The sequence below is a fragment of the Lonchura striata genome, chromosome 3, assembly GCF_050655825.1.
Source record: "Lonchura striata isolate lonStrDom1 chromosome 3, ASM5065582v1, whole genome shotgun sequence".
In the NCBI taxonomy this organism is placed as follows: domain Eukaryota; kingdom Metazoa; phylum Chordata; class Aves; order Passeriformes; family Estrildidae; genus Lonchura; species Lonchura striata.
The window spans coordinates 111,475,355-111,501,086 of NC_140705.1; the positions used below are offsets into that span (position 1 = coordinate 111,475,355).

At 38.6% G+C, this 25,732-nt stretch overlaps 1 protein-coding gene across 5 annotated transcripts in view; it reads right to left on the minus strand.

Annotated features, from left to right (window-relative positions):
• KIF16B (kinesin family member 16B) overlaps window positions 1-25,732 on the minus strand; it is a 137,885-nt gene that overhangs the window by 15,724 nt on the left and 96,429 nt on the right. For all 5 annotated transcript variants that reach the window (XM_085577210.1, XM_077781850.2, XM_031504221.3 and 2 more), the window contains one exon: window positions 2,109-2,192. In XM_085577210.1, coding sequence (XP_085433336.1) covers window positions 2,109-2,192 — 84 coding nt within the window. The remainder of the gene's footprint in view (window positions 1-2,108; window positions 2,193-25,732) is intronic.

Below are 25,732 nucleotides of genomic sequence, written 5' to 3' on the forward strand. Positions count from 1 at the left end.
CAGAAAAAATGATATGGAGTTCCAACCTATTTAAGATGCATGAATACCTAATGTAAAAAAATGTGTAAAGAAGAGCAGAGCAATTTCTTTATCAGCACCACCAGGACAACATCTCCACCAATAATCTCACAATCTTGGAATGGCCAAGGGGCACACAGCAAAACATATTCATGTGAACAGTTGCTGTGGGAACCCAGGGCACAGGGAATATTTCTCTGCTCTGAGGAGTCCAGACCCCCAAAGACCCACAGACTTTTTGACCTCATTCATGGAGAAAGCTTCCAGGATTTCAAGATAAACTAGAGTCCACAAAAGTGTGAGATAGATTGTAAGAGTAGTATGGCATGTCACTTGGGGAAGGAATTTAGGTTTTGGGATTTTTAGTATGTTGTAAATGGGAAAAGATGGAGGTTTTAGGGTGGAGGCAGGTTGTTTTTCTTTGCCTTCTTCTTCTATATTCTTAATGGGTTTGGGTGATGTCTTGTAATTGGGCAGGAAAGTCTGCATTGAGGGCTTTGAGGGATCAGTTATTGGGTTAAAAAGGAAAATAATCTCGGTGTCATTTCTTAATTGGATAGCTTAGTCTTCAAAGGCCTTGTAACAAGAGATTGTTGGCCATTTTTGTGGTGCTTTTCCAGCGTGCAGTCTGGTATAGATGGTGTGCAAAACTTTAGATAAGATAACAATAAACAGGAAGTTGAAGACTGAAAACGTCCCGTGCGTCTCCTTTTCCTGACACAGAACTGCTCCAAGAGGGTTTCCCCACAACAGAACTCCCAGGGAGGGGCCCAACATGGGGCCAAGAAACTGATAAACTGCCATATATTCTTATGTTTGCAAAATATATAGGCAATAAATTTTTAATGACCAAACTTAGTTAAAATAGATACAATATAATTTTAAATTAAATCCTGGCTACAGAGCTGTAAGTACTACATGGCCATGAGCAAAGCATTGCTATACACAGCAGTTTTAACATTAAAATCATTACAATAAAATCTGTCAGTAAACCAATGACAGGTCAGGAAGATTAAGAGATTAATTTTTTACTGGTAAAAAATACGCAAATTAAGTACTAGTCTGGAATATGGGCATAGCTTTATGCTATCTATCGAGGACGTGAAAGAAAACAAAATTTATTTTGTGCTTCTTGTAAGACAGCCTGACATCAGAAGTCAGTGGGAGGATGTTTTGTTGGTAGATCAAAGAAAAGGTGATGTACACAGAAAAACTTCAAACCACCTACGAAAAGATTCCAGTTGTAAGCAATCTACTTTTATATTAATTTCTCTAAAGCTCTACCTAATGCCATTTTAGCTCTACAAAGAATATAATTCTTAATGACTTGCATGATCAAGTAATCCCCACGTTTCTGCAATATAGTTGCAGGGTGTACAGTTTAGTCTTTGATCATGCCTCTTCCTCTTCCCCAAAATCCGACCTCCTGCCCCTGGGCTGCAGTAAAACATGCACTAATGTAGAAATATAAAGACCTAATGTGTGATAGGAGTTCAAAATCATGCTTTTCCACACAACACTGCAGAATTACCAAAATAACTCAAACCCTCAAACTCAATAACCTTGTCCACAATAAAATTAATTTTTTAAATTAATTGAAAGGAAAAGTATACATTCACAAAGCTGGGTTACAAAATAAAGCTCAAAGATGCCTAAATATCTCTTTAACTCTGTCATGAGATATTTGGATTAACTATGATAAAATGGTAAATCTCCAACTAAGAGATTGCATTTAAAGTAGCAGTATTTTTTAATCTTGTCTTGCACAGAGATCAGCTGTTTACAGTGAACACTTACCTCACCCACCATCTTTCTCCCTTAAATAAATCTATCTCCTATGAACATCTCTAAGAGCTCCTTTTTTATTTTTTCTGGATTAGGAGTAATTTATTTTTTAAGAGATGTTTCCTCACTTTGCAATGTGCTGCTGCCATCTCCTGTGTTAAACAAGGCAGCAAGTAACTCCTTACTTACAAACAGGCTATTTAATGTTGATCATATGGGAATGGCTTCTATTGGTCCAGCAGGGAGCTTTCCTCCTAAACACAGAAAGCAGAAAAAAGCAGAAGCCTGTAAAAAGTTGGTATTACCTCTAAGTGACATCTTCGTTCTGCAATCACTCGCTCATCCTTGTTTCCAAAGAGCTTCTTTGGAGGGAATTCTAAAGTGGCAACCTGGAAGACATTAAAGGATGAATCAGCACCAGAAGTGACAAGCTCAAATGAGAAAATTCTGTTTAAACTAAAAAGCAACCAGGAAGAAGAAACTGCCAAATATTCATGAGCTACACTATATGCTAATTAGAAACATCACATTGTGCATTTCTACTGAGGTTATTGCAACCCACTCTCTAGTATTGCTAAGATAATGATGCATTTTGTCATCAGAGAGTGACTGAAAGAAAATTTAGGAATAGGACTGCCACTGTTTACCCACATAAATATTAAAAATTTGCAATCCAAATGTGATGTGATAGTATCATATAGGAAGTAAGAACAATTTCTGCAGGAAAGTGTATCTTAAAAGACTGTATTTAGTCTCTTAAAATCTGTGGTCTCCAACTGTATGGTAGTGCAATTTGTTTGGTTTTACTTATGTTCTATCATAAATGTAAGATCATTGGATCTAAGAACTATCAGTGAAGTCATGCTCTGGGAGATGCATTGCTGGACTCCAGCCAACACCTGACCTGAAGCTTTTGTTGTGCCCTGAACTACCACTTCTTGTAACTCAGCTGAAACTCAATGTGTGGCCATGCTGGAAGATGACAGATTCAATTTCTGAAGAGAATTCACACATGCAGGCAAAATTCTGTTTTATCACGCTGAAAATGAGAAAAAGGCAATGGCACAGCTGCTAAAAACAACTATTCAGATCTCTCCATTCAGTTCTTTCCAGAGAGGTGTTCAAAGTTATATCCTCATTTCTTTTTACATCCTATGGTGGATGGAAGGGGTAGGAAGAGAGAGAGAGAGAAAGAGAGAGAGAAAGAGAGAGAGGAAGAGAGAGAAAGAGAGAGAGAAAGACAGAGAGAAAGAAAGAGAGAAAGAGAGAAAGAAAGAGAGAAAGAAAGAGAGAAAGAGAGAAAGAAAGAGAGAAAGAGAGAAAGAGAGAAAGAGAGAAAGAGAGAAAGAGAGAAAGAGAGAAAGAGAGAAAGAAAGAGAGAGAGAGAAAGAAACAGAAAGAGAGAAAAAGAGAGGAGGGAGGGAACTGCATCCCCTTTTTATACACCTATTTAAAAAATGCTTGAACTAATTAAACCCAGGTATGTCTGGAAGACACACAAAAGACTCAAGAGTTGGTAACAACTTGGTCTGCTAAGCCACTGCTGGGAACAATGCAGCAGAAAGCAAGTCCTCTCCCCATAAATTGTGTTTGCACTTGAAGGTAAATCAAACCCATTTTTTTTTCCCAGCACTTGCATCATGAGGTAGAATAATGCAACCTCCCACTGGAATTGCTGGAGTTGTTTTGCAGGTGAAATCCCTCTGTAAAATTGCCTTCTGCATTAATTCCCCAGGTTGTTTGATGATATTGAACCACTAAAAAAGATGCACCATTTTCTAGTCTATCAGCACATACAGGACTGTAGAGAATTTATGGCTGGTTACAGGGAGCAGACATATACAGATTTAAATGAGGAGTTCCATCATTAGCATTGAATGCAAGCATCTTTAAAATACAGAGGAATTCTGCAATACAAATGATTTATTCCTACTCTCTGGTTCAGCTCCAACTTCGATAACTTTAAAGAAATGTCTAGACATCTTAAAATGATAAAAGTGATGTGGGGCACCAGAGGACATGGAAGAGATGTCTGCACTCCATCAATCTTGCCAGCATGTCCCAATTATATTCCTCCAATTTCTCCAACCATATTCTTCTCAGTATGCCTGCTTCTTCATGTTGGCAGGACAAACAGTACACAACCAAACAGTATCATATTACAATGTCCTGGGGACTTATTTTCACTATATTACTCTCTACTTCACCTATAAATGATTCTAAGGGCAAATATTTTCAAGGACTTCAAAATCCCACATCTGCAGAAATTGCATTTTACTAAATAGTACTGCATCATGACACTACCAGGAAAAGGCAAGGTAAAACAATACCACCACAATCCCCTCCTGGACATGGGGAGATTGTTTTTTATATTTATTTGCTAATAAATATTTTCATTATAGAATTTTAAAATAGTGTATATTAAAAAACAATTTGCACAATGAACCTACCACTACAGCATCCTCAGACCTACTCTGTGGAGTCAAATCAAGTTTTAAATCAGAAAATATTTCCTTTTCTAAATTAAGTTCCATCTGAACAGGAATTTGGGGGGTAATTATTTGTAACTTTGGGATGAGCAAGCTGTTTTCTTAAGCTTTCTGAGTGCATCTTAGGAAAAAAAACAGTTGTATTTTATAAAATCAATGTGTTTTGTTTAACAATTTCAAACAGAAATAGCTACTCACATTGTTTTAACATTCCTTAACTCCCAAATCACCACCATGCACATGTCTCTGAAACCAAACCAATCAAAGTCCATTACTACAATCATGAATTTAATATGCAAGATAAAGGTCTCAGCCAGTAAACTTTGCTCTGCAATGTTCAAAGTCATAACATACCTATATGAAAATCATGAGTTTATTGCTGGTCAAGAAGTGAGGATCTGCATACTTTGTATGTACTAAAAGCCACCAGAATGTCAACATGCCAAACTATTTTTGACATACATATATCTAGTTAATATGTTTGTAATATGCCAGTGTTGCCAGTGTGTGTATAGAATACGCCTATTTGTACATATATATGTCACTTGGAAGGATTTTTTATCTTGCAGAGCTTTGTTATAAAGGACTAATCAATGACTGCAGATGGCTATCCCACAAATAAAATACAAAGACCATTTCCAACACACAACATCTACATAACAGAAAATGCTCCAGCCACAAATTTCATCATCACTTCAGTAAATCAGTTATTTCAACGGGCTCTACTCCACTACATGCCCACAGTCAAATGCCCAAATGAGAAAGAGACATTCAAAACTCTGCAGGCTTGAGTTTCAAGCTATCCAAACAGTTAATGCAAACATGACAGCACTAGTTCCCACCTACTTTGCAGCTTGAAAATTATCTTTGCAACATAAGGAATGGACGTATCCATGCAGGGAGGTGAATTATGCAGTTCTCTATATGATTGAAATTTCAGTGTAATAGGAAGCCAGACCATTGTACTATATTTATATAAAAATGCACTAATAGTAGGTTATCTGATAGTGTGCTTATTATACATATATATACACACACACCCCATTGATCTTCGACACTCTGACTTATTACTTTAATGTGGGGAAAAACATGTTGGTGCAAGAGCCCCACAAATATACAGAGTGACAATAAAACATTCTTATCTCGTCATAATTTTGGTTCCTAAAAAAATGAAAAGAAGCTCAGCAACACAAATACACTGAAGTAATGATAAATGTTACAATAACTCTCTATAAAAATCCTCTGTCCTAATGTATGATTTGATATACAGACTCTGAACATAATTGTGTGAGATTCAGCACAGCAAGGTTCAATAGAATTTTGAGGTTTATTTAAAATACTTTATTCATTTAAGCCAAAGTGCAGTAGCAAATATTTCAATAAATTCAAATTTTACTATCAGTTGTGCTACAGCACCTTTATGAAACTGTAAAGCAACTTCAGTGGAAATAATCACTCTTACAAGTTAATGCACACAGTACAGTATGTGACTGGGCAGCATTTGTTCTGGCTCTGAAATATGTAGGAGATCCTGCAGGTATGGATTTTGCATCAAGATGTTTGCTTTGGCTCAAACACCGTAAGGGAATCTCAAACTAGCCAGATTCAGGAGTATAAATTATTCTTTCAGAATTAAATATGTGTCTCCTCTGGCCCCAGTTAATTCTTCAAGGGTCTCACCCTGACGACGAGATGAACATTTTGTGAGCATGCAAGGTGTGACAGTGGAACTCGACAGGTAGTGAGGGAAATCATTCTCCTTCCATGGAATTTCTGCAGCACCCTCCTCCCTCCCTGTCCCACTTCCTGCAGTGGCAATGGAAGCGTTTGGCAAATAGTTTTTTTTGGCAGGGATGCTTTGTCATTTTCTAGGGCTGCTGATGAGGTGATGTATTTTCTGCCAGGGGAAATTAAGAGGCATATTCCCCAGCCTGATAGGAAGAGAGGGCTTGAATGATTTCCTGAGAAGCTTCTGTATATAGCGTGCAAGATTTCTAATTTTTATTCTGACAGCAGAAGCATCTCACTACTAAAATGAATCACTGCATCCCTGCAATCCCAATTTCATTATACCCACAGGAGTGCACACACATGCATACTTGTACCATGGGCAAGGCTGGGACTATGCTTAGACCCAAAAGGTAAAGCCAAATCTTATATTTTAAAATAGTGCAGAGAGACCTCAAGACTGCATATCAGCACTCCTACTCTCTTTTAGACATGAAACTTTTTACAGTTAATGATGTTTATCCTACCTGGCAACTGTTGCTAGGCAGTAGCAGTTGTAGAGAGAAGCAAACAGTAATTTGCAATTTACTCCCTAATTTCTTTACAAGAAATAAAGGCCACATGTTATTTCTAGGTCTAGCATTACTTAGAGGCATGTTATTTGTCTGCCTCAGCACTATTACCTTTAAGAAACAATACTTACCTGCCACAATGGAGTATTTGTCAGTTAGTACAATCAAATTTAGACAGTATTAGCTTCAGTCCTCAAGCAGAAGGTATTTCATACCCAGTACATGTTATTCTAGTAAACTTCAAAAAAGCTGAACGGATTCTTCTTCTCCTCCCACATTCTAGTCAGAAGACTGGTTTTTGGCAGGTGTTTAATGCTGGTAAGAGCAGATGGCAGAACAGCAAGTGACCCTTTTTTTGTCACCTAGTCTATCTTACATTCAACTCTGATCTTAAGATTCTGGGAGCAGCACATACCTAACAACACCTATATGGAAGCAAACCCTTTTCAAGGGAAACCATACTTCATGGTCTTTTACTACTGAGCCCCAGGGAGAGATGTGAATTTGGAGACTGGCCTTTTGGAAACCAAGATAGTGAAAATGAAGGGTCCAATAGCATGAAATGCTCTGCCTGGGATGGGGTGCACTCTCATTTCAGAACCTTTACTGAAAATAGTCATCAGCATTTGAAGGGTGTCCTTTAATTTCTATTATAATCTGTTGGAGACTCTTCACTGACAGTGTGTCTCCTTAGGGACCTGCTGGATTTAATTCAGTTCGGGGTTTTTTTAGTACAGCAGAACAGAACACGTTAATGAAAACTCTTGCACAATACTTTGCAGATGATATTTCAACACACAGCAGACCAAAGTAAAACACCACATAATACAGCCATGTAGGCTTGTCACTTCTGAAACATGAAATTGTTCCAAGTGTTATGCTCCCTAAATATTAAAAAAATTCCATTTTCTGACATCAAGCAAAAATCTGCAGGATTGAAACATCTCATTATTTTTGGCTGGCACAGTCTATGTTTTAGTGCCTACAATAAGGTAAAAGACTTTTTAAGAAGAAAAACAGGGTAGACATTGGTGGAATCTGAGTCATCTTTAACCTTTCATCTCATATTCTCTTTTTACTTCAATGTTTTGATACATTTAAATGGGGGGAAAAGGGGGAAAAAAGAAAATTAAGGAAATGCTAACTATTTAAAAACTCAGTTATCTTTAGTTTTCATGTTACTTTTACAACTCTGAATTTTCTCATTTTTCAGAGTAGTTCTGACTTTTGATCCTTTGTACCAGAAATCTCTATCACAGATGATAAAAATCAAAGAGAAGAACATGGCACAGTTTTGCAGCCACTGTGGCTGCACCTGACTTGATTTTGCAGGGAGTAATGAAAGAAAAAACTCTTACTTTTAGTTTTTGAAGCTTAAACAAAGTAACTTAAGCCTCAGTATCTCAATATGTACTAAGACTCCCAGAGTCTAAAGAAACTAGACAGAAGCTGTATTTTTAACTAGGAACTTGCACCAAGTATTTAAGGATTTGTCAAAGTGAAAAAAAAAAAAACAAAACCAAAATCAAACCACCACAAGCCTAATTTCTATATTTTTATTTATATTTTGCCTGAAATAAATTACCTTTTCTACATGATTTCATAAGAAAGCAGTAGGCAAAGGTAAAAAGTTAACACTTACTGGACAGATTAAAGGCTGCTTTATAAATTCTGAAAAAAATCAAATGGAGATCGAAGAGAAATCATTTGCTATACTATCCACTAAAAATGAAAACAATAAAATAACATATGAAAACACCATAAGTCATATTTTCAGCTAATATAGCTCAATGTTTAAAGCTGAGTGGAGAAACCTCTAAACTTATTCTCCTTTAAACAAAATAGTAACAGAGTCGTACATTGTGTAAACCCTTCAGTGCTCTCCCAACATGTATGCTGCAGGTAACTCATTCCCTCAGAGAAGGATTAAAGACATTATTTTCCATAATCAATTAATTAGGGAGAGGGAATATCCAGGGAATTATTTTCTGGATATTTACCTTGTCACCTGCTTTTCCTCTTCTATTTCTAATATTCTCTCTTTGCTTTTTCCATCTCTTCCCAACATGTTCTTCCCCACTTCCAGCTTGTCTCTGTCTCAACACTATGTTTCCCTCCATTCATGCATGACCTAATTAATTATTTTCCTTACTCCACTGGCCATTTGCAATCTTCTCTATTATCTGCCAGAAGGGGAGAGGGGGATTTGATATTCTCAAGAGGCAGCATAGCCAAGGATCTGAAGTGGACCTACATCAGTCTTCAAATGGAATGAACCCCCTGGAGAAGGCTGAACAGCAGCAACAGAAGTCACCATTTATTAGAACAAACAAGGGTAATTGACCTCTTAAACTGAGGAAAGCTCAAAATAGGAACAGGAAAAAGGGTCCTCCTACACAAAGGGTCTCTGCAGAGGGGTCCTCAGTACCAGCCCAACAGTCAGTCAATCCTTCACTGCCTTTGAGGGGAGCAAACTCTGCTCCCAGGGTCTTGGCTGTGTTCCTGAGAGCTGGGGAGCTGCTCTCAGCCCAGCCCTGCTGTGTCTCAGCTCCCAGGCTTACAGCTCTCTACTGTCTTCCCTCCTTGCTGCTACAGGTACCAGGGCTCTCACTCAAAACATACACAAGGGAATAAGCATCTCCCTCCTCACCCTGTGTAAGTCTACTCTGAAAAATCTTAAATAAATTGGGTGGCAAATACTTCCCTTCTGACAAATCCAAGAGATTGCAGCAACGTACTAGTTTTGGGAATTGGGTTTTTTTTGGTGGTTTTTGCCCCCTAGTATTTTCTCTACACAAGTTATGCCACAATTTGGTTTCTAGTCCCTTCACAGCACAGCTTTTTCTCTTCAAATAAGCTGCTTTGCCCCACGTACATAAGAACATTCTTTTCTTTCTACTATCCATCCTTTTTGCTCCATGGCAAATGTTTACCCTTTTCATTTCTGAACTGGTTTAACCATTTCATTTCTGGCTGGCAGGGGCAACCCCTGGTTTGCACGTTGCTTTTTGCTTGGCCCCCAATGCCAGCAGCCCAGTGAGTTTTATTCCCAGTCTGTTTTATTCCCTCCAGCACACATCTCATTGATGTCAGAGTGCACTGGAGACCTTCCTAGGGTTAACCTGCCAAGCAGGCAATTTGGCAACTTGTCCATTTTACTTAGATTAGCTAAAATTCCTTGCATTTTTCCTACTTATCTCACTGGAACACCATGCATATTTATATCTATAGCTTTATCTATAGCTATCTCTCTATCTATCTTAGTACCAAGAAGCACAAGCACTTACATCTCCCATAAATATATGCAGTTCTGTTGCAAGTCAGGATGCTGTGACTAACCCCAACAAAATTGATATACACTAATAAATGAGCATCTTCTCAGGACACACAAGCTCTCACAGCTCTGCTCTCTTTAGTTCTGGGTAATTCTCTTTGAACTTTCAGGATCTTTTGCCAGTTATCTCCCCCAGATGGGCATAATTGTTTTTCCAAAGAACATTTCAACTCCGCCTGTCCCACTTAAGAGGGACAAGAACATAAAAGGAGAAATTCTCCTCTGAACCACTCTGAAACCTCCCTATGATGATGCAAAATGACCAAATAGGATCAGACACTAAAGATGTCTCACTTTGAATCATGCCTACCTGTCCATCAAACAACCATTTGCAATTATCAAAATGGTTTGAGAGTTCTTATATCCATGTTCCTCCTTCAAACCAGCAAGATGACCAAGACTTAATCTGCAGTTTTGGAGCTGTGGTGAGATGTGGAGGCTGTGGCTTATCAACGTAATTTTAACTACATTTCGTTTGCCTCCTGCTACTGAGAAAAATCAAATTAGCTGAAGCCAGAGAGATTACCTTGCACTACAGGAGTATTTTTCTTAAAGCAATTTTCGACTATTCAGAATAATAACATACCAAATTAAAGCCATAAACAGGGGTCTATATAGTATTTGACAAATTACTTTATTGTTTGGTCCCTCATAAGCAGTACAATAATATTTAAATACAGAATATCTATGAAAATGAGCAATAGGATGTAACAAAGTTCATGTAAACCTTGCATATTTCTATAAAAATATGCAGTTTGGGGATTTTAATATTTTATAAAAATCATAAGCTAATATAGCCAGACCATCTTTCTAAATAGAAACCCATACCTGTATAGTTCATAGGATTACCAATGAAGGAGAGACAGACAAAAATTGGCCCAACTGGCAAAGAAAATATTTTAAGTTTCCCTTGCAGGATGTAAAAAGACAAAGTAAGATAGTGCAGAAGCAGCATACATCAACCAAAGGATATAACAGGTAAATCAGACAAAACCAAGTAAGAATAACTGAATTTGAGTTGTAGATGTGTTTGGAAAATAAACATGAAAATTCCTAACATACTATGTCTTTGCAACCTTGATTTTTGCTCCCTTGTTCATCTATCCCTTGCCCCAAGAGAGAAGTCTCTGGGGCAAAAATATCAGCGAGGCATGGCAGACCATCATCTAAGGGTATGTGCTAACCTAGAAAGTAATTGGTCAAGTTAATACCTACTCCCTATGCTCTTAGGTCATGATTTTGCCAGCTAAACATCAATCTTTCTTCATGTAGTCTCATATCTTGGTTACTTCTTTAAAGAAATAGTAAAATTTGCTGGTCTTGTGAGGCTGTGTTTTCAAACTTCAACACATTAATCAATGTTTATAAAGGTGTGACTCAAACCCCTCTTCTCAAAAAGGCTATAAAGTTATTTTCTGGAGATCTCTGTAGGGTTTATTTTTCTTTCAAAAACAATTTGGGGTTTGATTCATTATCTTCCTGCTGGGATTTCCAGCAAGGTCAAGGCTGTACCTGCAATAACACAAGGTGGGCCATGCATCAACTCCTACCTTCACCATGGCTGCACACAGCCTTGCCCCAACTCTGCATGACGTTCCTGCTGATGTACAGTGCCTATTGGGCCACTTGCACTCCACACTGAGAAGTCACAACACCATTTTTAGATTTATGCCACAGGAACAGGCTCAGCTCTCCCTAAGATTTGCTTGTTGCACACGAATTCATCTCTGTGACATCTGGCAGCATTGACGACACATCCCCATCTCACGTGGCTGACTGATGCCATAAATTTCAGTCACCCTTGCCTTTGAGAAGTGTTAATAATGAAAACTCATCAACAAGCACTAATGATTTGTACTGCTGACTAGATGGATGCCTTTCTGACTGCTCAAAATTAATGGCAGATCTCAGGGTCTTAAAGAACAGCTGTCACAGAGAAATACACCTGCAAACAAACATGCAGTATGCCTTCAAATGTGATTTGTTAAAAGACATAAAGTGCTAACCCTCACAACAAAGTGAACTGATTACAAGGAAAAGTTAGATAGCCTTCTGCATCATTTAAAGTGCTAAAACCAGAGAAAAGGAAGTGCAGGCACGCAAATGGGAAGCTTAAAAGGAATGACAGTCCCCCCAACAGCAAGAGTGACTGATAGTCACACAGTATACACTCATTTTTACTTGTGTCTGCTCATACAGACACTTTAGAACTAGCTGCTTTATCACAGACTTAAAAACTAGCTGTAAGCCTCATACAAATTTTCCTTCCACTACTGCTGTTGCCACTAGGTAAAGCTTAAAATGACAGGTAACCAAATAAATGTAATAAACATAACAGATATGTTTTCAGGAGCTTGCTTGGCAAAGGATTTTGAATGTACAGGGCAGAAAAGCAACTCTGGGTACAGAAAGATCACTGTTACTGTCAGTTTCATGAGGAATAACATATTTAGTACTGCTCTTGAGAGTCAGGATGGTGGGTAAGAATTTTTTTCCAAGTATAACATTTCTTGATCAAACACTTAAATGCTTCATAAGCAAGACCCACATAGACATGGAAATCTCAGAGATACACTCATGAAAAAGCCAACACGACACTGAACCAACATTATTACTTAGGGCAGGGGAGAAAACAGGGATGTATTTTACAATTGCAAGATTTTGGGTGTAGATTATTATATCAGTAATTTCATAATTCCTATATATTAGATGCCTTCTAGAACAATGTTTTTTTTCCCAACAAACACTGCTTCATTGAGTCCGTGTCAGAGCCATGTTGTTCCACCTACACAAGTTTTAGTAACCCAGGAAAACAGAGGAAAGCCAAAAAAAATACATCAATTTTTTTCATTGTTTTTTACAGCAACTTTACAATGTGTTACAGCACATATGAGCCTCAGGTACAATCATGCTACTCTACCTATTTAAATAAAACCCTGCAGTACATTAATTTGCAATTACTTTACATTACTGGTAGTATCAAAAAACTGAACTTAAAAGGAAACGTCTATTTATTCCCTGATTTAAAAATAAAATTGGAGTTAGAGTTGAACTTAAAATGAGTAGTTTAAGGATTTAAAATACTGCTAAAGCTCTGATTCAATTTTTTTTCCATAAAGGATATAAGAAGACTAGGACATGCAGTGTTCAGAAGCTGTTTTAAAGAAATTTTAAAAATTTCCTAGAAAATATAGAGTATACACTCAAAAAACTTCAGAATACCTGCACTGCTGACAGCACAAATATCAAAACATCATTAATACCCTGTAATACCTACAGTTAACTATGACAGAAAATAACAAATTCAACAGAGAAGAATTTAGCCAAACAAAAACATGCTTTTAATTCCTTTTATTATTCACAGCATTTTATCCAATTATAGATAACCACGGATTAATCCAATGTTTTAACCGTATGTCCCAAAGTTTGGCACCCATGAGTAGAGTGCACTTTCATCTCACCCTCACTCACAGCACTAACATTCTCACACTGAATTTTGGTTTTCAGACATGGCCAGACAGCTTACCCTCCAACACTATTATTCCTGGCTTTGGTTCTGAAATATGTCCTACAGTAAACTGGACAGCATCCTCTGCTTTCAGTCTTCTCTTGACAACTTCAATTCCAAACCTGCAGCTCAATATTTTTCCTGAAAGCCACTTCTTTGTGTTTATTTTCATATTAAACCACAAGAGATTGTATTTTATTGATTTTTGTCATGCAGGCATGTCTAATATATTTTTTGACTTGGGCATTCTTGCTTTAGGCTCTCTAGAGGGATTGACAATTCTCTTCTGTAAGATGGAGCTTTCTGTACATTGTGTTGCTGAGACAGACAGTAAAAAACCCTTCTCTTTTTTTTTTTTTAATATATTTACATTACAGCAGTGAAGAGAGCTTTACAGGCAGATCTCTCTTTGAATACAAAACAAGGCATTTAGAACCAAATTTATTAACTCTACTACCATGTGTGCAGACCAGAGAAATTTGTTTCCTTCCTTTCTTTGAAAGTCAAGTCATTTTTAACTGAGAAACACAGTATTATTTTCACCATATTGAGTCTGAAAGGTCATTAGCAGGAACATGATAAAGTAATACTTAAAAAAGACCTTTAAACAAAAAATGCCTCTTGTAGCATGTAAAAATGCTAACCTTAAGGGTGGTTTTAGAATCATAGAATGGTTTGGGAAGGATCCTAGAGCCCATCTTGTTCCAACCTCCCTGCCATGGGAGGGATGCTTCTAGACCAGGCTGCTCCAAGCCCTGTACCACCTGGCCTGGAACACTCCTGGGGATGATGCAGCCACAGCTTCCCTAGGCAACCTGTGCCAGCACCTCATCAACCTCACAGGGACTAATTTCTTCCTGGGATCTAACCTAAACCTACCCTCTGTCAGTTTAAAGCCATTCCCCCTTGTCCTGTCACTCCATGCTTTTGTCCATGTCCCTCTCCAGCTCTCTTGGAGCCCCTTTAGGGACTGGAAGGTGCCTAAGTCCTCTCCAGAGTCTTCTCCCTGTCACTGTCGAGGCAGGATGGGAATGAAGAAGACTGCTGAGAGCAAAACTCCAATTTATTCAAAATACACTGCTCTTTTATACAGAGCTTTGCAAGGACCAGCTCCATTGGTTCTGAAGTGAAAACAACCCACCGCATTGGTGCAGAGTGCTTGACACACAGTGATAGAACTTAACTATAAACAATGTGAACAACAAGAGAGATAAAGAATTATTTACATTCTTTCCCAGCTCTTTCCCAGGCTTTTGCCTGGCTAGAAACTCTCAGTTTCTTCCTTTGACTGAATCTGAGACCCACATCTCCCCACTAGGCAGCTCCCTCAGTCTTCATGGGAGAGGCACTGCAGCAGCCTGAGCATCCTTCCAGCCTTCCTCTGGACTCTCCCACATGCCCACCCAGCCTGGCATGCAGCTGGCTTTCCTGGCTGCAAGCACACATTCCCGGGTCACACTGGTGGCATTGGCAAACATGCCCCTCCTCGTTAGGGAGCTCAACACTTATGTTCTTTTACTCCTCTAGTGTAGCTAGAGAAACTGTAAGCCATAAATGTGTGTTAAAATGTGTAAAAATTGTTACTAGATACAGAGGGGGAGATTTTTCAGAAGCTTTTCTTTATTGCAGATGACATCAGGTAAGAGTCATCTGCATCTCAATCCCATTTAGATAATGCATCACTAATTTGATGAATACAACAATGCCTAAATAAACAGCTAATATTCTTACTGTGCTGCAAAATCTGCAATCTGTATTTCCTTGTTCATTCTCCTGGTGGTTCCAAAGAGAGGAAAAATCTGAAATATCATATTCAAAAGCTGCCTCATAAAGCACAAGAGAGGCATGGCATGACTCTCCAGATTAGAGAGTGAAAAACGTTTAGCAAACAGTTTCACATATGCAGTTGTGTCAGTTATACCACCTAAATGTGTAAGAAAAAAACCACAATGGGCAGTACAGTTGGAGCCTGACAATTTTTGTTACTCTCAATGCTATTTGCTCAAAATTAACCAGGGTATTTTCACAAAAACTAGAGTTTGAGCTGGGTCACTAAATCAACTGATATGAAAGTGTGGGAGTCCAGAGCATCCCTCTGGCTGCCCTGGCTGCCCTGGGACCCTGGCAGGGGTCAGGAACCCCCCTGGACAGAGCCCCCAGAGACACTGTCTGTGATCTCTGTCCATGGAACAGAGTTTTCAATCTTACAGGATCAATTACCAGCTCTGAGTGTTTGATATCAGTAATAATTAAGTGTGGCACAGGTGCAAAAGTAAAATTTTAGGATTCTAGATTAGGGGTCCAAAGAGGACAAGATGGAGGAAATTGGGTGTGTCTTGTCCTTTTTCTCCTTCTTCATGCCCTCCATGTCTCACTGTGGTGTTGGCATTTTTCTGTTGGTTCAGGCTGGGGACACACTGTCCAATGTAGGTGACAGATATTGGCACGTTCTTGTAAATCCAGCCCAGGGAGTTTCTGGTATTTAATGTTTGTAACATCCCACTGAGGGCAGAGCCCCACACGCTGCCCTGCAGGACAGAGCTGGGCAGGGCAGCAGAACATGTTAGAGATAAACAGAATAAACAACCTGGAAACCAGCACAGACCAATTATGGCTTCTGCTTTGGCAGCGGGGCAGAAAGACAGAGACTTTCTACAATCTTAGAATCATCAATACCTCAGATTCCAACATGAAAGGATTCTGCTTGAAAGACCTACTTAATCTAGCAGCATATTCCTGACAAAGCCAACAAGAACAAGCTGTTCTTCACAAACCCTTGGAAGGCAGTGAGACTGTCACTAACAGCTGATGATTAATGGAGTACATATCCAAAAGTCCACTGAAGGAAGGTAGTAATAGAATAAAGAAACAACAAAACCCCCAATCCTCCCCTCTGCTTTTCACTAAGACAGACATAGGGCTCAGGCTTTCCTCAAGTCAACCAATAGTCAGGAACAGCTAAGAAGTGGCTCAGTCTCAATGAGCACCTAAACCTCCAGCTATATTGTCTAGGAATTCTTCTCAGAGGCATTCCTCGCTCACAGATAGCTCTTATCCACACAAAACTGTTTTACTGACAACACAACATGAATATTTTGATATTACGCAAATGCAGTAGGTAATTGAGTAGTGCTTGAAAATCAGATTATCAAATGATCAAAGGAATTATTCTATCGAATAGTTCAAAAATTATGAGATGATGGACTCGCATCTCTCTAAAAGATTTCTTTTCAATTTCTATGTTACTCATGTACAAGATTTTTTGCACAGCAGAATCAATGCAACCTGGCATTTGATTAAACTTATTTCAATCTATCAGAAGACTGATAAAGCTCAGAGAACTGTTTGGAAGCTCACAGATTTGCCAGGGAAAGACCAAAAAAGGCCAGGTCTCATCAACAACCCCAGGAGGAAAGAAAGGAAATGAGAAGAAATAGAGAGAAACTGTATCTCTGCAGAATCATATCTATCAAGCCAAGAAAATTTTGCTGCATGAATCTAGCACCCAAAGCAACAACAAACACGAATTAATCCCCAAACTGGGTTTTTACAAGGCTCTTACACATTCAGATTCAGTGTTATGACAAGAAATTGTCACAACAATTTCACACACCGAAATTCACACACTGATTTCATTTTCCAACTAGAAATAGATGGAGAATTGTGTATTATGCTGGAAGCAAATATGCTGGAGGGTTTGCTGTTGTCTCTGATGTTCCACTTCTGGTTAGCAACTATGAATTCAGAGGGACCATTTGGAATAAATACATTTCCCTGTAATCAAGCTCTCACTGAACTACCTGATATGGTTAGCAGCGATGTTTTTCACACTTCACTTATTGGAATGAATTCTCCTGTTCATGTTGTGAAAAATATGCTAAAAATTTCTTCTAAAAATTTCAGCAGTCTCATGCTGCAGAAAGAAAGGCCAGGTGAAGTTTCCAAGGATCTACCACTTAAATCTCATCTGTAAGTAGTGGAAAAATTGGGTTGATATGGAAGTATTACATATATAAACTGGCAGGCTTGCAGACTGCTCTGAACATAATAAAATTAGGAAATGGAGCTGGAAACACGCATGTGACAAAATATGCTTCCTGTGTATGCACTTCCTGGCTGTTCTGGGTGATAAGAATATGAATGTTAAAATTAACTGCATCATAATTACCATAATTTGTACTGAAAGAAGGCAAAGGCTATAATCACATGCTCATATAATAGTATTAAAGGGTTTACACACAGATACGTGTTCTAAAACTTATTACCTTTTTTTCTTTCAATATTTATGGAAAGATGTATTACCAAGGCTATTAAATTCCCAGGCTAGAAAATAAAAATGAAGGGTTGTCCTTACTTTAGATTAATATTTCAAAAACTATTTTCTAAATGCTTTTCTACTTATAATTCTGCCAGAATACATATCATGCATTTGCTATTTCCATGCACATCAGTGTAGCAAATAATTTTCATTTTCACCTGTGCCCTAATACACAATTTCTATTAAAAAAAAAAAAAAGGCATTTAGACTGTTTATACATTTTTGGTGCTTGGTGTTTGTCCTATGGTTCTCATATCAAGTCTCTGAGTACTATTATAATTTACCATTGTTAAAAACCAAAACTACAGTACATCTGTCTTGACTATTTGGAAAAAAAAAAACAAACCAAATTTGCTACTTCACATCCAGACACCCAGAAACATTCTTCCAGTTAAGCCAAAACACATCAACAAGCCTATTTCTTCACTGGAACAAATTTTCAAAGAAATAGAAAAATCTCAAAATATTGTTAGAGACTATGTTTACAAAGGGCCATAGGGCCCCGTGAAAGAACCTGAACTGAGAATCCACATCCAAATAAACTTTCTAAATAATGAGAAAGCATTTGTGGCAAGATATGTACAATCATGTTCAGTATTATATGCTACACCCTGCTCTCTCTAGTGCATGTAACCCCTGATTTTAAATTGCTTCTTATTCTCCAGAGTTTCTAAACATCAATGTCAACAATGAATGAATTTGTGAATAGATTGGGACTTCACTCACTGAAGGATCAAGACTTTGGCATAAGTTCAGCAGGTTTCAGAACAAAATAATTTTCAACATTGTCTTAGGAAAGTTCCTTTATTTACAACTATACTACTCTGTGCTATTTAAAACCGAACACTAGGAGAATCCAAATATCCAGCATTTTGCATTCAATGTGAGCATACTACCTACAGCTTACATATTAACTATAATATATCGTTACTAATGCCAGTAAACTAGAAAATCCAATGGTAAAATCAGCAGTTTCAGGCCAACCAGCTCTGATGCAATAAGCTTCTGACTGCTGTTGCCAAATTAGCTCCTAAGCTCCAGGAGCTCACTAGTTACATGGCAACGGGCTTGCCAGCCCTGCAAGCCAAGTACCTCAGTCACAGAATATTAACATAAATTTTGCATTAAATAAAACTCTACAGCTGCAGAGTTATAATCCAGAACTGGAGCAGTCAGTCAAGATCCCAGCCCAAACACTGCCCTAAGTGCTCTGCACAAATCTGATGCCTTACTGCTCCACTCCTGGTTTAATATCTGTTTGCATTCTTCATTGGAAGGGAGAATTCTGCATGTCTGATAAGCCATTAAAAATAATTTAATCAATACATGAGTACACAGAAGTTGCCTAATTATCCTTGAGATTATTGGCGAGGGGCAGGAAGACTAAAAATCCCCAAATTCACACCAACCATGTTTTGAAAGTCAGTAACATTTGTCTGTCAGTGATCAATTCCAGAATCCAAGGATGTTCTCCTAAAATTAATGACTTCACCTCAAATTCATCCCCTCTCCATTATCTGTGCCAGCTGTTCACGTTGAAGATTTCTTCCACTTACTACTTATCAAGAGCACCAGATGTATGGACCTCTTAAAAAGGAGAGAGAGATCCTTCCCTGGCAGTCACCCAAAAGAGGAGTACAGAGTCAAAAGGGAAGGACAGTGAGATCAGCCACTGGTGGCTCCATAAACAGTTTGTGACTCTTCATTAATCATTACACAGCTGAACTACACCTGAACAATAAGCAGTAGTACAAAAGTGTATAAAATGAACTTAAGAAACAATTAAAAACCCAGTGTCAGCTCTATTTTAATAGCAAATATACACATTATGTGTTGGGTGGTAGTGAGTATGGATGGAAGAAATAGGTATTGCTGTCATTGAGATGCAAACATTTGTCTTTCTTCACCAAGATGCAAAATACTTTGGATGAAAAACAGTCTACTTTCTGAGTTTTGAAAAATCTGAAATATTACACTGTACTTAAAAATGTTTTAAAATAAGCTTGCAACAAATGTTTTGATTTCTGTATGTTTTCGAAAACATCCATTTAGTACTTCTGAAAAATCTGAAAATTATTTTCTGCTCTTTGAATTTCATGCAATTCTAACAGGTTATGACCCATAATTATTTTTAAACTCTAAACAGTCCATTTGTGCCTAGACCCCAAAAGACAAATATATACTTATACACAGGCCTCCATGAATTAAATACAGATATTACAGAAGTTATTACATTCTGTTAAATAGGCTAGAAGTCAATAGCTGTGGCATTCCTACTGAACAGGACACACACATGGTCCTTATGTCCATAATGAATCTATAAATGCAAGCATGCCTTGTAGCTTCTCCTTGGCAGCTCTCCAGGGATTTTCTAATATTTTAAGTCAAGAATCACTATTAGCAATAAAAATGCCTCTATGGAAGGTGCTTTCCTTAACAACATGTAGATTTTTATGCATACAGGAACAGTTTCCAAGATGACTGACAGGGAACTCAATAAGCAGAGGTTACAGTGAAAGCCCCATAAAACCTAAATGCAAGTGGGACTTAAGGACTCCCATATGAAGGAGGGATTTCATAAACCCTGGATTTTGTTAGGAGAAATACAAATAGGAGCTGTTTCTGTTGAAATAAAGTAGAGACAAGAAAGTGTTAGGAGAGTGAGACTTCCCTTGCAGCAAGATGTGGATCAGGAAGGAAAGTTTTCTGCAGAAACCAACATTCTGGTGCTATTCCAAAACCAGCAACTGGTAAGAAAAGGTGAAGACAGAGGGAAAACCAGGAGAATCTAACTATGGAAGTTCTCACTTCTCTGTTGAGAATGAAGAGTCCATTTACTCTCTTTCTCTAACAACAAACAAAAAATGCATTTATTAGAGAGACTACTGCAACTGAAAGCCAAGTATGGTCTTAATTAAAAATCCAAAAGTAATAAAATGGCCATTAACAATCTAGCAGTGCAAGAAAGCTGGAGCTGGGCAAATGACAGTCATGTAGGTCCCCCAAAAGAACAAGACACTGTTAAATGCTTGGTAATTATCTGTCACTGGCTCAGTCTCATCCTGCTGCAGTTTCTTAAATCTCTCAAAATTTGCATGTGGCACATTTTAGCCCCTTAATTACATTAGAAAAAATATGCAGATATATAATATATATGACATCTTTTAAGATCAGAAGATATTAGGTAAGTTTCTGCTTTTGAAAATGATACTTTTTTAAAAAAAACCTTCCTAATATATCAGTTTGCCAAGATATCCCTTTGGGAGTTCAGTGGCAGAAACATGAAATGCAAGATCAGCAAATTATTAAAATACTGATATAGTAACTCAGAGCTGAGCAACTAATGAGCTGTAAAGTTCACTTCTAAAAGCAGGACACTCATATATTAAACATGCCCACAGTATTTTCGCTGTTCATTATAAATATTAATTTAGAGTGGGAAGGTGAACTGTGCAAAATAAAACTCAACTCTGATAAATTCTGATAAGATCCTTTTAAAGATTAAGTTTCTTTGAAATAATATATAGTGACTAAATACACAACTCTGACAAGTTTGGTATTAAAATGCATTTTAGCATCATCCTAAGTGAATCCTAAATTAGCTCAATGACAGATGAGCAGAAGCAGACAGATGAGTTTCAATTTACCAAACAAACTGAACTGCTACTCATATTGCAGAACTAATCCAAAATCACCATAAATTACAGCTATTTTAAATATAGGTAAAAATATGGAAAGCCATCAGTCATTCACATATGCAACACTGTTAATGAAATTCCTTCAAATAAAACAAATGCCTAATCTTTACTGCAGCACACAATATTTTGTGTCTCATCCATCACAACATGCTCTTCCCCTCTGATAAACAAGGACACAGTAGTTTGTAGAAATGCTGACAAGCAGAAGAAACCCACTGTATATTATATTGGTCTCTTCTGCCCACAGACCTGACAATCCCTGCCCCAAGTCTGAAGGCAGGAATGGACACAACAGCCTGCACTGTGCAAAACAGAGAAACATTGCTGGTGCTGCAAGGGTTTCCAGAACAGGAACTTATGTGACAGCACCTATAGAAAACCACTGGCTCACATGAGCAAATGCTTATCTTGCTTGTCCTGATCTTTAGCATGCTTGGTATTTAGCAAACATGGGTGGATTTGAACCTCTCTGATAATTTGGTGAAAGTTGTTGTGAAGTGAAAGCTCCATCAAGGCTGGAAAAAGACACTTTTGGCAACCTTGTAAGACTTGGTGCTTGCAGTGACCTACAAAACTTCTTCACAAAGGAACAGATAGATTAATGGAAATACCATGTGTTTCCTACATGGAAATTAGACACTTATGCTTTGGCAGAACTAACCAATAATTCTGTGAATCTCAGAAAGTTTACCTAAGACACAAACATATGGCAACACAGAAGTGTCAATAAGGAACAAACTGACACATTAAACTGGCAAATGTATTGACCTAGCAAGCAAAACCACAGAGAGAAAATGATAAAAGAAAACAAGCTGCCAAAAAAAAATGTGCCTCTATAAGCTACTAATAAAGTGTGCAGTGTAGAGAATTTAAAATACAGATAAAATGCACAGGAAAAATATTAACTATGAACTGCTAACTACAACAAAAACAACTTCAGCTGGGAAGATTCCAAGTTGAAGCAAAGTTTGTGCTTGTGCCCTAGGCTGGGATTTTATCCTGTTATACACGCTTGGATGGTGGACTTCATTTTGACCTAATAATAGTACTCATGCTATCATGGTTCTTCCAAACAAACAAATAAGTAAGAATAAAAAAAACCCTACTCCTTCTTGAAACACCAAAAAAAGCCTGAATTTGTACTGTCAGTCACAAATGCTTTATTCAAAAAGGTGAAATTAATATGCTGCAGCACATGGGACATTTTAATAGTGGCTTAAAGAACAGCAGATTCCTCCTGGATCCAGTTACTACCTACAAGAACAAAACTGATCTCCCCCTGATGCAACCATTAAAGAATTCAGTTATTCCTCAACATACTGGCAGGACCAATAACCAACTCTGAAGAAGACTACTCTAGCACATTTTCTTAAATGGGGAAAATCAGTCTACACAGGAATTCAGGTGGCCCTTTTTCATGCCAATTGGATGACTGCCTGGCTCTTTTTTCTAGAGTTAGATGGAATTAGGATATTCCTGTTGACAGATTATAACTCTAACACCCAAGAGGAAATGGCAATTTATTCAAATAAAAAAATTGTACACAAGCAATATTTTTAAAAGCATATATGTAAAGAGAACATTTCAATTTCCCATTAAAAACTCAGTTTTACCTTAAAAGAAAAATCTGTAATTTAAAAAGATGACTTAATTTTTTTTCTCTTTCTCCTTTTTCTTTTTTAAACTTTTTCTTAGATATTTAGTGCACAGTAGTTTTCATTTCTGGTTTTCATACTGTTCTGGAATGGGAACAATCTTGAGCCCCAGACCCAAGGTCTGTTCCATGCTTATTTCATTTTTAGCTTAAAGCATATGTTAAAGAAGACCAAGAAAGCATGTGCACACTATTGCATGTCTCTCCTTCTTTAACATATTCCTATTTTTTAATATACTGCCCAAGCTTCTTTACTTGTGCTAATTCTCAAATCAGGGTCACTTTCATGGCTTGAATGATTTATTTCTTCTAATATCCAAGGGAACATGTAGGAGGGAAGAAAAATGTTAATAATTAAAAGTTAGATGTGAAAACTAAAAACTGCAATTCCATAAACGCTCTCTCCAATGGACTAAAGCTTCATCAAGCACAGTTCCTCCTCCTAAATGCCCAGAGTCTCTGAAGTAGTCAGATCAATTTTTCATTTTGCAGAAACTTGAAAGTCACTATTACAAGAGGGTATCTGTGAAGCAACGCTCTTCTTTCAAAGGAGAAGTTGTCAGGACGACAGGATCTGACTACAAGTATCTTGCAATGAAAAAAACAGCAACCCCCAGGGAACGAGGCCAGACAGCAATAAAGGGAATTTGTGGCCAGGAGCAACACACAGAGTCACAGTTTCACTGCAGCATCCAGCCTGCATCGAGCACCCCTGCATCTCTGAAGTGCTGAAGGGCTTGTCAGTCTTACAGGACAGACATCTGAGAGCAGGCACAGAATCATAAAATCATTTGGGTTGGAAGAGACCTTTAAAGGCCATTGAGTCCAGCCCCCCTGTCATGAGCAGGGACATCTTCAACTAGATCAGGCTGCTCAGAGTTCCAACTGACCTGTCCCTGAATGTATCTGGTGATGAAGAATCCACTGCTTCTCTAGGCGTTGTAAAAATTGTGCCATTGTAAAAATTTTCTTTCTTACATTTTATTCTGAATCTGCCTTCTGCAGTTTAAAACCATTACTCCTTGTCCTACTGCAACAGCCCTGCTGCAAATCTATCCCCATCTTTCTAATAATCTACCCCCATTTTTCTAATAATCTATTCCCATCTTTCTAATAATCCTCCTTCAAGAACTGAAAGGCTGCCATAAGGTCTACCCAGAGCCTTCTCCAGGCTGAACAACCCCAGCTCTCAGCCTCTCTCCAGAGGAGAGGTGCTCCAGCCATCTGATCAACTTAGTATCCCTCCTCTGCATCCAGTGCAAGAGGTCCATGTCCCTCCTGTGCTGAGGATTCCAGAGTTGGATGGCTGGGTCAGAGGTGGAGAATCACCTCACTAGACCTGCAGGACCTTTTTGGTGCAGCCCAGGACACAACTGGCTTTCAGGGCTGCAAGTACACACTGCTGGGTCACACCCAGCCTCTCATCCACAGCAGACCCAAATCCTTGTTGGCAGCACTGCTCTGAATCCCCCCATTCCACATCCTGTACTCATACCAGGAACTGCCTACACACAGGTGTACTTGGCCTTGTTGAACCTCGTATGATTCCCATGGGCCTAATCCTCAAATTCATCTAGGTTCCTCTGGATGGCATCCCATCCCTCATGCTTGGTGTCATCTGCAAACTTGCTGAGGGTATTGCTTGTTCCTTCTGTGTCAGCTAATGGAGATATTTAACAGCACTGGTCCCAGTATGGAATCCTGAGGGACACCACTTTTCACTGGTGTCTATGACCATTGACCACCACCCGCTGGATGTGACCACTGAAGCAATTCCTCATCCACCAAAAGAGTTCATCCATCAAATTCACCTCCTTCCAATCTAGAGAAAAGGATTGTGGGGACCATGTGTGCTGGGATGATCCATAATTTTAGTGTATTCCATACCTACCTGCACCCAAGAATTGTTAGTCTCCTTAAGACTCTGCAGCCAGAGACCCTGTGTGTGTGAGGAGGTGCTGTTGTGGGTATTTTCCAAATTGGTCCCCCCAGGAAGCTTCCAAACAAATTCTGCATGGAATTTGTTTTGTGGGCTGTTTGGTCTTTACTCAGGTAAAGGTTTTTCCTCCCTCTTTGGAATCTCTTTTAATTTTATTTTTTTCCCCATCTCAGAGAGAGTGCAGCTGGCAGGTTTGAGCTGCCTTGGGGCGAGTTCTGTGGGTGTCTGCCCATCACCATGGGCTCCAGCAAGCCAGTCCAAATCAATCAGCTGCCTGCTCCAGGAGAGAAGACTATGGGAGCAGAACCCCTCTCTTTCTGGCAGCTTTGGTTTCACAACCATAGCCATCCACAAAGACTGCATTTTGCAATTAGAAACCCTTTCAAAGTGAATTTGCTAATTCTGCTGGCAGCAAAAAAAGCCAGGGAGTTGCCAGAGCCAGGCCACCCCATGCCAGCATCCACAGACCGGTGCTTTTCCCCTCATCCCACAGCCACAAGTGCAGAGCACAGCACCAGCAGCAGAGCCTGAGAACAGGAGGAAGCAGCAGGCAGACCCCACAGGAGCTGGCAAGTCTTCATCTGCTGCTAGAACTGCTCTGTAAAGCTCCTGCCTTCCAAGAGGGATGTGATGGCATCTTGTCCCTTTGTCCTACAAGTCTGAGGCTATTGCTGCCTCAGGAAAGGTTA